This window comes from Ipomoea triloba, chromosome 4, assembly GCF_003576645.1.
Source record: "Ipomoea triloba cultivar NCNSP0323 chromosome 4, ASM357664v1".
Classification (NCBI taxonomy): Eukaryota; Viridiplantae; Streptophyta; class Magnoliopsida; order Solanales; family Convolvulaceae; genus Ipomoea; species Ipomoea triloba.
This window is the reverse complement of record NC_044919.1, coordinates 28826676-28840045: the sequence shown is the minus strand read 5'-3', so window position 1 is coordinate 28840045 and position 13370 is coordinate 28826676. Positions and strand designations below refer to the sequence as shown.

The 13370-nt window shown below is 35.9% G+C and overlaps 3 protein-coding genes across 3 annotated transcripts; 2 read left to right on the top strand and 1 right to left on the bottom strand.

Annotated features, from left to right (window-relative positions):
* Positions 1 to 2236: 2236 nt before the first annotated feature.
* LOC116015607 (translocator protein homolog) lies at positions 2237 to 3256 on the top strand. Its single transcript, XM_031255715.1, has one exon. It carries the CDS (start codon positions 2238 to 2240, stop codon positions 2967 to 2969), a length of 732 nt encoding a protein of 243 aa, XP_031111575.1. The 5' UTR covers position 2237; the 3' UTR covers positions 2970 to 3256.
* Positions 3257 to 5102: 1846 nt separating this feature from the next.
* LOC116015446 (alkylated DNA repair protein alkB homolog 8) lies at positions 5103 to 7580 on the bottom strand. Its single transcript, XM_031255513.1, has 4 exons — positions 7326 to 7580; positions 7216 to 7247; positions 6237 to 6443; positions 5103 to 5593 (listed from the first exon to the last, which is right to left on the bottom strand). The coding sequence occupies exons 1-4, from the start codon at positions 7549 to 7551 to the stop codon at positions 5273 to 5275; spliced, it is 786 nt and encodes a 261-aa protein (XP_031111373.1). The 5' UTR covers positions 7552 to 7580; the 3' UTR covers positions 5103 to 5272.
* A 2563-nt stretch (positions 7581 to 10143) lies between these two features.
* Positions 10144 to 13097, top strand: LOC116016434 (thiamine pyrophosphokinase 1). Its single transcript, XM_031256691.1, has 6 exons — positions 10144 to 10462; positions 10550 to 10651; positions 11304 to 11376; positions 11655 to 11753; positions 12128 to 12374; positions 12720 to 13097. The coding sequence occupies exons 1-6, from the start codon at positions 10332 to 10334 to the stop codon at positions 12836 to 12838; spliced, it is 771 nt and encodes a 256-aa protein (XP_031112551.1). The 5' UTR covers positions 10144 to 10331; the 3' UTR covers positions 12839 to 13097.
* The last annotated feature ends 273 nt before the right edge of the window (positions 13098 to 13370 follow it).

Genomic DNA, 13370 nt, shown 5'->3' with positions numbered 1-13370 from the left:
TTTTCCACGGAAGCCGGCTCGAAATATTTGATCTTAGGTGCATTTCCCTCTGGAATATTATTGTTTGGGTACGACCGGACAACTACCGATATCTATTAATATCTTTTCTTAGAATGTTGTTGTTAAATATATATATATATATATCGTAAACTATCGGATCGGGTATTACTTAGATGTGAAACTTGCAGACCTCATTGGTTGTGATATTTATCTTACGGGGGGAACGAAATAAAAGAATATATAGGCTTGTAGAGACCCTCTATGTAGTTGTCTATCTAGGGCGATCGATCTACATCTTTCCCCATAGCCCTGGGGCTGTGTCTCGATCTCCTATGCGCGCTATGTTGAATGTGCGACCGACACTACACTACGTAGGTACCTGTGCAGGTGAGGCGTCGGTCGGTCCTAGAAACGGCGGCAGCAGCGCGAGGAGTTAACGACCGGACGTGCTGCAACCTAGGGATCACCAGGCAGCTCTTTCGCTCTATAGGGATCGGGGGGGCATAGCACAATTCTTCTTGGAGGAGGGTTGTTTGCCCGGGTGACTGATCCTGCCATAATGTACTTCTACCTATTATAGCACCGGCAACCCAAGTCGAGCATACATACGACGATCTTCATGTGTGAATAGCTGGGAGGAAAGAAAGGGCGGTAGATGATAATGAGAAAGGGCTTAGCGTCTGGACGGGCGGGCGGAATGGATGAGCGAAAGGTCTCATGCCATGGAGTGGGGAATATCCCGAGTCTCATGTAAGACAACTAAATGCACCTCGAGGTGCTGCCGAGGAACTGAGGGACCTTCTCGAGCACAGGCCACTACCAACCCTATTGAGAGATAGAGCTAGCCTATTCGTTATGGGGAATCAATGCTCCGGGCCGAATAGAGCTTACCTACGGCACCTGGCTTTCTCCGGCGCATATTAGCTTAGCTGTGCTTACGCTTAATAGGCCGGTTTGGCTTCCTCTCTGGCGGCCACTTTCCTTACCTTACCCCCGCTACACTCTCACTCCAAGCTATGCCTGCTGAGCAAGATGCATTGCGATTTCCTCTTCTGTGGACGCACCGGAGTATGACCGGGACGGGAAGAGAAAGACTTTTTTCTCCGGCGAGCTTTCTCTCGTAAAGCCAAAGACGCCCCAAGACAAGGTACAACTGTTGGGAAGGGGACATGATCAATAGAACCTGGCTGGATCCAGGCTGGGATAGTTGCGCCCATTCTTAACCAGTTCCGAAAGGGTTCGCTCATGCTGGAGAGAGCATCCCCACTTAGTGATCGGTCCGCTAGTTCACGCAAATCCAAAGAAGTTATCACGGACGAGCCACATGCAGGGAAACTTGCACGTGTGGTTTTGGCCGGGCTTCCTGAGGTATCTAATAACCTTGCTTCTGCTCGCCGCTGGCGCACCTCTCCTAACTATTGCCTATTTATTCTGGAATAATCTTTTTAGGAGGGACAATTTTACATATTTCTGCCAAATCCTTCTATTATTAAGTACGGCTGGTACCATTTCGATGTGTTTCGATTCTTTCGAACAAGAGAGGTTTGATGCTTTTGAATCCATTGTATTAATTCCACTTCCTACTCGCGGTATGCTCTTTATGATGTGTGAAGTTTGCCTGAGATCTGATCTCGGCTCTCAATGAAAGCACCAATGACGGTAAGAATGGTTACCAGACTATATTTGAGTATTATTGAAGTACGATAATTTGAGTACAAGAGTTTCAGTACAATACAGTGGGTAGTCAATACAATAGTATAGTGTGTAATAAACGAAGTGTCCCCCATCCTCTACCACAAGTCTGCTACTTATACTATGGCTGCAACGGCTCTTCCTTTAGTGAGTGTAACGAAGTACTAGTAATGGTGAGCTGCATTGAGTGCTGGTAATGGTGAGTCGTTGGAGTAATTATCACCATCAATGTGTCGTCTTTGTGTAACGGGTGACCGTTTGTTGCTTACGGGTCAGTGCTGATGATTCGGTCAGGTGCTGATGCCCTAATTATCCTGTCAATTAGTTATTAATAATCTAAACTGGTTATCTTATTGTGATTCTTTGTTAGTATAGTTACAAATTAATTTATTCAGTGCAAACTATCCAATAATGGATATAGATTTTTAATTAAAAAAAATAAAAGTTTGAAAAGCAGTGCTGGCAGTCATTAGACTCAAGGTGTACATTTGCAGCCTCCACTCTCGATCACCTGTTTAGGAATTAAGACACGTGTCCTCCCAGGAATGCTGAAATGTTTCTGGAATGAAACAGTTGCTTCTCTTTATAAAGAAACATTATCCCCGGCTCTCCGGAAAATCCTCCACAGCGCTCTTTGGTTTCGCTTCTCCTCCGCTTCTTTCGCCCTCTCATCCATTCTACCAAAAACCTATTATCATCTCCGATCCATCATGGCTACCCAACAACTCAAACACAGAACAACAACCTCGGAAGAAACAAAACAACAACCTACGACGTCGACGATGAACGGCACCGCCAGAACAAGGCGACAGAAAGCCAAACGCGGCCTTAGATCACTCGGCATCGCCGTCGCTTTCCCCCTCTCCCTCACGCTTATAGATATCTCTCTTTTCGGCTCGAGCCAGCAGTACCGCGCGATGGAGAAGCCGTTTTGGGTGCCTCGGCTTTGGGCGCTGCACTTGGCTTGCTTGGGCTCCGCTTTCCTTATGGGGCTCTCGGCGTGGCTCGTCTGGGCTGAGGGCGGCTTTCACCGCTACCCCACCGCCATGCTTTTGTACCTCTCCCAGCTTGCGCTCAGCCTGGCTTGGGACCCCGTCGTCTTCAAAGCCGGCGCCACCCGAGCCGGGCTCGTGTTATGTGTCGGCTTGCTCGGCGCCTTGGTCGGCTGCTCCCGCTCGTTCAAGAACGTCAACCCCATCGCCGGCGACCTAGTCAAACCTTGTCTAGGATGGGCCCTACTTCTCTCTGCTACAAATTTTAAGCTCGCATACCGTTGATGAATATAATGATGATGCATACACGTACACAACCACTACGTATATTAGCCTATGATGTCCTGCATGTCTTTTTACAGATATTATAATGTAATATTACATCTTAGGTTTTGATCCAGCACTTGAGCTGCAAGCATATAATAATGCATGTTTGTTTACCACTTTACCATATTGTAAAATATTTTTCTTTTCTTTTAATTTTGGGTTTAATATAGTGTAAGAAGGATACAGGAATACCAAATCATTTGATGGTGTTTCATTTCAATAATTTAACTTTCTTTTCATACTTATCACTAACATTCATGTTTTATATGAACATAATCATTTGATGGTGTTTCATTTCAATAATTTAACTTTCTTTTCATACTTATCACTAACATTCATGTTTTATATGAGAATTAATTTCAGAGAATTAATTTCATAAATAGTCATTCGACTAAACTATTAATTTTGTACTAATTTTGGTCTTCTGTTAAATCTATGTTAAATAGCCCTTAAAATTAAGGGCAAAAATGTAAAATTAAATTAAATAGCCCTTAAAATTAAGGGCAAAAATGTAAAATTAAATAGAGCAGCCCTTAAAATTAAGGGCAAAAATGTAAAATTAAATAGAGCTCATTCGACTAAACTATTAATTTTGTACTAATTTTGGTCTTCTGTTAAATCTATGTTAAATAGCCCTTAAAATTAAGGGCAAAAATGTAAAATTAAATTAAATAGCCCTTAAAATTAAGGGCAAAAATGTAAAATTAAATAGAGCAGCCCTTAAAATTAAGGGCAAAAATGTAAAATTAAATAGAGCCTTTATATATTACTGCAATGCAATATAACTCCGTAATAATTTTTTTTTTGACTAAACTCATCCATCATTTTGATTACTAAATTTTTAACAAAAAATTTAAATGGTAAATTAGAATAGTAAAAAAATAACACAGAATAAAGCAAACGAAAAAAAAATTAACATATTGGTGTCCTTTTCTACACTTCTTGCTTTCAAATAAATTAAAGCAATAAAAATACCTAATACAACAATAAAATATACATTAATACTTCACATCTAGTTAAAAAAATTATTACGGAGTATATGTTACATTAAAGTAATATATAAAAGGCTCAAGTATTTAATTTTACATTTTTGTCTTCAATTTTAACACCTATTTAGTATAGAAAGGCTCAAGTATTTAATTTTACATTTTTGTCTTCAATTTTAACACCTATACTTAATTTTACATTTTTGTCTTCAATTTTAACACTTTTTAGTATAGATTTAACAGAAGGACCAAAATTGATACAAAATCAATAGTTAAGAATTAACTTTGATCAAATTAAAAATAAAAATAAAAATTAGTAAAAGTCAATAGTTTAATGACCATTTCTGAAATTAACTCTATATATGAACATAACCATTAGACTTTGCCTTTCAAAAAAAAAAAAAAAACATTAGACTTTGTTTGGATGACATCCTCGGTCCTCCGACCTGTTTCAGCCTAGAGCTTAAATTCATATTATAATATTGAGTGTTATCATGTTACTGAATGAACAGTACCCAATCACTTTACTACATGGCATTATTACCCTCCCATTAAAATTGATATTGGATTGAAGTACGCTGCGTTATTACCTCTCTCATTAAAATAGACATCTGATTGAAATACGTGTTTACGCAGCTTAAAATGCACGTATTATTACGTGTTTGTACCGTCGCCTAATTTGTGCGCGGCCTCAACAATTCAATACACGTATTACTACGTGACATCATTATGCACTTGTACACTTATTATTACGTGTTTGTGCCGCCGCCTAAACAATTCAATACACGTATTACTATGTGATGTCATTACTTGTCTCATCAAAATAGACTTCGGATTTGAAGTACGTGTCCGTGTCATCTAGACAACTCAATGGATGTCTAATACGTGCCATGACAAGAAGAAAGCATGTGTCGTGCATTTTGCATATAGAAATATTAAATTACCGTGCAAATTGCCTATATAAACATTAAACACACCTTAAAGAAAGGATTTTTTTTAGATATGTAGTGAGTAAACATCGCTTGTAATTCTAATCAGTAAAAAATCACGAGATAAAACAACTTAAATTACTTATAGTTGATCTCTTTAAACCGGGATAAGTTACTTTTGTTGAAATCTTTTGCGGTTATTAAATCTGATAAACTTGATTTGGCTTTAAATATCTTTACATTTTATCAATGGAAATTGGCATATTTGCAGCAGCATCTCGTTACAACATCTGATAAGATGATGAATAGCTTCATTTCTTGAATTCTTGGTAGAGTTTGTGAGAATCTACTCATTCTGGCAAAGCCTTCTCAATGTAACTGAGATTCTTCTCTTCTGGCTGATTTCTCTGCCTTCCCATTCTTGAAACCCAGGCTTCCGGTTTATCTCATGCTTCCATAGGTACCTTGCCTCACCCCACATTAAGGCTAATGAACCAGGGGTCAAAAGGACTGGTACTTTGTTTGAGGGAATAACTCTCCCACATTCATTCTCCACATCACATACTTCAGTTTCAACTCTTGTGAAATGCATCACACAGGTAGACTCCAGAGAGACGATGGCGATTCCGTCTTCAAATCGCATGAGATCAACATGTGCACATATTCCCTGAGTTCAAAAGTAAAAGAATCCACATTGAATGCAATGGAAGAACACAAAATATAACTAAGCAAACTGGGGTTGAATTGGTTTGGTGGTGGTTGTCATGGGAAGTGTTAAATAGATGAAAGAGATTGGTTGGTATAACTTCGACTGGTGTCTATTTAACAGAAGATTTATGGTAGGAAAAATTGAACTGTTTTCGTTTCAAGTCCAACTATATACATTTGAATTGCCTTACAAATCAATCATGACACTGTTTTTGCCATTTTACTCTAGTCTCCTTAAACCTGCCAAATATTTAACAAGCATGAAGTATTGTGATGTCATGATCAGTCTGTTCCATTCTCCTTCCAATAGTATCACACCACCAGGTTACAAGCTTCCATTCTTAGAAAATGGACAGCAAACATCTACTAATCAGTAGACTATTTACCAAACATTCCATTGATTTACTCTATCAGGTTCCAGACTAACATGCGCGATGAACAATAATGTTTCTTATAACACGTAATGCATACTTTAATTCTACTTTTCATATGACAATAGCCTAGAGAAAAGAACTACTTTGTGAATAGAGTGTTAGACAACAAATCTGCTAAATAATGTGATGGATGAAGTAACCAACATAGGTTTCAAAAGTCAATCGCACCTCACCTGGTTCATACACGTTTGCAATAAGCTGATCAAACAGCGGTTCCCTCCATAGTAAATCTGGGGGGAAGAGAGTTGCTTCGTGGCCATTCCCACAGTTTGCTAAGCCAGGGGGCTCCTGAACATAATTATTAAAAAGTATTACATCGCGAATAGAGTTGGAAAGTTCAACTGCCCATTCTGGAAGGTCTCCAAATCTCATAGCCTGCAAAGAAGATGCATGAGGTTGAGTCCAGTACACAGATAGCTTTAGTTTCATATCTTTCCAGGAAGAACAAGTACAGTAATTCTCATCCAAACTCTAGATTAATGAATATGTTCATAATTAAGAGTAAAAGACAATATGGTGCTAATGGATTCTTAGAGCAATTGTAGCTTTTTAATCTGATAGATGACTAGTAACTACTGATCACCCAGTACATAATCAGGACATCATGTTCCATGCTTAGGGGAAAGAAAATGCTAGTTGAACAAATTGGGTCAGTTTGTCAGGCATAATGACCATCTCTGTCTTCCCTTGCAATCACTTCTTCTGAACCTAACCTTCTCCCAAATCCCCAAAAATCACACAGTCAAACTGATTCATGAGCAAAGATATAGCAAAAGTCTCAAAGATTGTGTCTTTATCTATCTGCACAGAACACCCATTTCAACCTCGAATGGCCAAATACATATAAAGAAACCATCTTTGGCACACTGAACTTTTCCCACAGATGAAACCTCAAAACCCCACTATGTATGGGAAATTTTTAGTCCAAAGACTAATCTGAAGTTCAGCACCAACAACACAGAGTTGAGAGTCCAGTGCAATTATGTTCAGTCAATAGCTTATTTACATAATTAACAGGTACAACCGCTGAGCACTTATCTATGCCAATTAGTAAAGCACACCGTCTATATCAACAATACCAAGCACATCAATAAAACAAATGAAGAAACAAACACGAACAACAAAATTCGGATTATAACTAAAAGACCTGGTTCTGTGATGCCTCGGTGAACCACCCTTCTGCAGCACAATAATCACGAAGAGAAATAATGAGATTCAAGAAATTCAAAATTGATCATCAGAGTGGGAGGTGATTACCTGCTTGGATTGCTGAGATAAGTAAACATTGCTGATCAGAGGAGAGAAAATCTCTGCACAGCCACAGGCCATTGATCTCGGTGATTTGTTCCCAGGACCGCTTCGCTCCGAATATCGATTCTGATTCGACGATGCTTGAACTTTTGAGCTCCCTCAATTCATCTTCCGCCTCGCTGTCTGATGATTCACCGAATGCTTCTCTAAGTATCTCCTTCAGCTCCTCCATTCTTACAGTAAAAACAGGTCGAAACTCGAAACCTGAATATTGTGTTATACAAGCAGCCCCTATTTCTACTATGCTAATAAGTCAAGAGAGAGTTAGGCCTAAAATGGATAGAAAAAATGACGGTCAAATTATTTAATCAAATGGATGGTTCGGATGAATTATTTAATCAAATAGATGATTAAGATAATTCAGATTAATATTATTAATAGAGATTACCTAATTTAACCTTACTTTTATGATTATCCGTTAAGTTTTCCGTTAAATATTATCTTCTCCGTTAACTTTTAACTTACCCATTAATTTCTATAAGAAAGGTCTTAGGTTCGAACCTCATCTCAATCAAATTTTACATAATTAAGTTTCTCACTCTATTTTACTCTTATTAAATTAAATAAATTAGTAGCTACAAAAAAAAATTATACATATGTATTTCTTTAATTTATAATTATGCGTCTACAATACTTTTATTTGAAAAAATTATTCATTATCAAAAAATTAAATTGAATAAGAAAAATAATTTCATTAGTTATATTGTCTTTATTTCCTCTCATGCAATGATTCTTTACATTCAAATTTATCAATTGATATTCATTACATTGTTCATTATCTTATTTTTACAATATCTTGTAATTAAATATCAAAGTTATAGTACAAAATAATGTTATATATTTAGTTACCAAGTATTTTGTTAATACTATGAAAATAAAAATTTTAAAATAATTTGAAGTTAATTATATTAACTACTTGGGGATTGGTTGACAAAGAGAGTACTCAAATAATAACCCAACAAATTGAAGCGGAATCACTCTATTTTACTCTTATTGAATTAAATAAATTAGTAGTTACACCAAAAAATGATACATATGTATTTCTTTACTACCATGAAAAAAATAAAAAAGAATAGTTTGAAACCAATCATATTAACTACTTTGGAGGATTTGTTGAGAATGAAAGTACTCAAATAACCCATTACCCAACAAATTGAAACGAGAAACTGCCTTTTAATATCTTTGGAATACATAATATTTTAAATTTTCAAATCTTTATTAATTTATTTAATCTTTTTTCTTAAACTAGGGATTTCTAAATCGGCAATAACTCATTCAACAATAATGGTTGAACCAAATGAACCCCAAGCAGAACACCTAAAGGAAAGTCCATAGCTCCTATATCATAATCTCATTGCATGACGTTGTCATCTATGCTACCAACAATAACCGAATTGACACACTACCAACAAAAAGGAAGAGAACAAATAGTAAAGATGAAGACAATGACAATGTTACTCAAAAGAGAATTAAGAACACTTAGAAAAATTCAAATTAAAAGTAGTATTTATTTAGACTATCATTTTTAGACCAAATATTTAGACTATCGATTTTACAAAGTTGCAAACATTTATTTTAGTAATAATTAAAATGAATTTTTTATCATATACTTTGAGTTAGATATTTAAATAAAAAAATTCAACATTCAATTATCATGTATAAACTTCTCCTATATAATCTTACATTGATATACTTTCAAATATTTATTTAAATATAAACATTTGGCATAACCCATTCGCACAATGCGCGTATAAAACTAGTATACCTATAAGAATGACAATGTAGGGAGGGGAAATGAAACTTTCGGTCCATTAATTATGCCTAAATTATACTTACTTCATAAATTATTAGTTTATACAATTTTGTTCTTTTAAATATGTTAAAAGTAATTGTTTCAATCTATTATTTGTAAAGTTTGTTAATATTAAAATTTTATTTTGGTTTGTCAAACTATTAGAGGACAAATTTGTCATTTTGTAAAATTTTTCGAAGTATAACAAAATAAGCTTTCACATTGATTATTTTCAACTAAATGTTGGGTTTATTGTAATATTGATTACACAATTTACATTGATTATTTTCAACTAAATGTTGGGTTTATTGTAATATTGATTACACAATTTACTTATATACCAAGTCTACAATTTAAGCATAATTAATTGATTAAAATCGTCATTTTCACTTTAATTTACGAAAAAGTTTATGAAATTAGCTCTTTAAACACTCCGGGGAGGTATGGGAGTTGGCTCAATCCGGGTTCTCCTAAAATTATTCTCCACAAAGAAAGCTCAATTGCTACTTGAGCTACCACATTCGGTTAATATCAAACCTTTTTTAATTGACAAAAAAAGTATTGTTAAAATATAAGATTATCTTTATCTCTAAAATACACTTACTTTTAATAGTGGGTCCTACTTCCACGCCACTAAATTTACAATTCATTTAATATTACACTAAATTCCTACAATGTAATAAGGTCAGTTGTATTTGATAAAATTTTTTTCTACAAATTCAATATACTTTTAAAAGTGGGTCCCGAATTAACATTAACATTACTTTAAAAGAATAACAAAGAAAAAAAAAGTACCATATAAACTTTAAATCAATATCACTTTTTAACACAAAAAGTACATGTGAAGCATAGATATCATTATTGGCAACTAAACATATAGTATTAAAAAAAAAAGCATATATTATTCCCAGCATAAGTTGTGATTAATTATTGCCTTGATTGGGTTCATAGTGATGGACAACAGGGAGTAATAATTATTTTATCTTTTTAATTTGCTACCATGATTTCAGCCCACTAATAACGGAGCTGCCAGTTTGATCCTCCGCTTTTTCTCAGTGACCTTTCGCGAATCTCAATCGTTGATAGTGAACTGTGAATATTCGTCGGCGAGGATTCCGGCGACTTAAGTCTAACGCCATACCGGCAAAAAAAAAGTGCGTATGGAGCTAATGACTCATTCCTCCTCCTTTCTCCTCCCGACTCCTCCGGCCGACGACAACGGCCCGGCTCTAACGTACGCACTTGTCGTCCTCAACCAAAGCCTCCCTCGATTCACTCCTCTGCTCTGGAAGTACGGTGATTTCTCTTCTCCGTCTCGCGCCTTCTCGTCTTGAAACTTGTGATTTTTCTGAGCATGGCGTTGTGGCTTATTGTGTAGAGCAGCACAGCTCCATGTCTGCGCCGATGGTGGAGCCAATAGAGTGTATGATGAATTGCCTCACGTCTTCCCTCATGAAGACGCATCTGATGTTCGCAAGAGGTTTGTTGCGATTTTTCGCGAGATTGAGTGATTGATTTCCTGAGATACACTGATATACTGTTTGGTATTTTTATTGTTTACTCTATTCGTTCATTAGATACTGTCTTATTCATCATTTTATTTGTTTGGATCTTTTGCATATTATAAAAGAAGTGATGAATTGAAATTCTGAAACCGAAGAACTGATCAGAAAGGCCAGGAGAGGCATGATTGAGCATATGATATTTCTTTGGCATTTTATACCACTTAATACTACCTGAGATCTTTTGAGTTATTTTCTAGGTGATGCTAACTTGGATTTGTTGCGTTTGCTTTAACACATGGAGACCAAAACAAATGTAACATCATCTTTATGCATATTTCATTTTATTGCCTTTTAGAGGCATGCTTTTTCATGTTTTATTGGCTTTATTGGCACTTTGGCAGTCTAATCACAGATATAAATATTTCCACCGGAGAATTTTTTTTTTTGGCTTCTAGCTCTTTGGGTCTTCGTTGACCCCTAATAAAAGTGTTATGGCATATTGAAGTATCAAAAGCCCCAAAATCACTAGATACCAAGTTATGCTTTACTTGATACCCTTTTCTTTATTATAGATTTGTTATTTCCTAATGCATATTGCATTTGCACTAAATCACAGCTTCATTGCAGGTACAAACCAGATGTCATAAAAGGGGACATGGATTCAATCCGAAGTGAAGTTCGAGACTTTTATACTGGCCTCGTAAGCTAGTGGTTACACTTTTGGCACATTTTTGTTGCATAAAGCTGTAGGAGTTTTTTGTGTATCTTGCCTTGTGATTTACATCAAGCTTTTGCTCAGTGTAGTATATTTTGATTTAATTAAATGGTTAAGTGAAGAGAATGCTTTCCTTGGTTCTATAGTTTTATTTTTTCAGCATGCTTCTCTACCTTAAGTTCATGTTGCCAGAAAGTTCAGTTTATTAGGCTTCCTGTTTAACCTTTTGATGAATTGACGTGGAACTTTCTGGGTTGTTTCAGGGCTCAAAAGTTGTTGATGAATCTCATGATCAAGACACCACAGATTTGCATAAATGTGTTGCTTATATTCATGACTTATCTCACATGAAAACCACGAATGTAAGTGTTATCTCCTGAAATTCTATTACCTACAGCAGTACAAAAAACCCAAATGCTTATGCCTAACAACAGTTGAAAATTGACCTTTTGATTCATCTGTGGTATAATTTTACCTATTATTGCAATCTTTTATTAGAAGGATTGTTATAATGTTACATATTTGTTGTTCTGACACAATTCTTTCTCAAATGTGATCTGGACTATGGAGTCACGAGAAACATACAGGCAGTCATTAGATGGAGTAACCCAATGGTTGATAACCAGCAGGCAACATTTTGCATCCTGAGCAGAATCATGAAATAGAAATCTCTTTTGAGTGATTTACGGACATTAAGTTGACTGTAGCTTTAATTTCAACTTTTTATATGTTGTAGTTGTGCATTCTCGTTGTTGGAGCACTTGGTGGAAGATTTGACCATGAGATGGGAAACATCAATGTTCTCTATCGATTTGCAACCACAAGAATAGTTTTTCTGTCTGATGATTGCCTCATCCAACTTCTTCCAAATACCCATCACCATAAGATTCATATCCAATCTGTTGAAGGCCCACATTGTGGTCTCGTTCCCATTGGAATGCCTTCTGGGAGAACCACAACCACTGGGCTCAAGTGGAATCTAGGTGAGTATGCTTGAGATAAAACTTACATTGCCCTTGTCATCAATACAAATCTCGTATTCCCTACCTGGTGTTGATGCAGCTCTGCATTACTAGTTAATTTGCAAGCCACACTTCTTATCCTCCCATAAAGCGTACTATTAGAAGAGGAAACGAGCCCCTTGTTCCCCTACCTGCCCCATTTTCCTTTCCTTTTCAGTTCTCCGTCATTTGATGGGTTTCATATTGATTCTTGGGCTGGGAAAGACTACATGTGAGATCTGAGAGCAGCTTCTATGGTCAATTTCTGAATTTTTCGTTAAGTTTGGAGTCCGAGTGTCTAACATACTTCTACTATTCTCTTTTCAGCTAATACTGAAATGAGGTTTGGCAGTCTAATCAGCACCTCAAATATTGTCCAAGAAGATGTAGTTACTGTGCAATCGGAATCTAATCTTCTTTGGACAGTCTCTATCAAAATGCCATGAGGTATACAACATGTAAGACCTTTGCTGAGGATGCTTTAACAATCACCTTGGCTTGAATACTAAAAAAATCAACACTTTTTGGTCTCCGTATCATTGTTGTCCCTTTCAGATGGAGCATTTGAACAATTATTGTAATATTTCTTTAGTTAAGGAATATACCGTCTTTGTATTAGTCCAGTTACGGGTACACAGTACTCTTGTCGGAGTAAGTTTGTAATTTGCTAAAAATTTTATAATACCAAACATTAGTGTGAATAAACTATTGTTACCTATAAAAAAAATAATGGCCTGTTTGGTAAAATAAATCAGACAATTTTGGCTTATTTGACCATTATTAGATATTTAATTTTGTTAAAAAAATTAATATAAGTGTTTGGTTAATCAGTTTTTTGTAACTCTAAAATGTTAAAATTCAAAAAGATAACACTTTTTACCATTAGTTAATGTTATCAATTAGTCATACTTTCTAAGGGTACCCTTATCAAAGGTTTTTTGTAGGGATAATGTCAGGATCATACCATGAATATAGTTG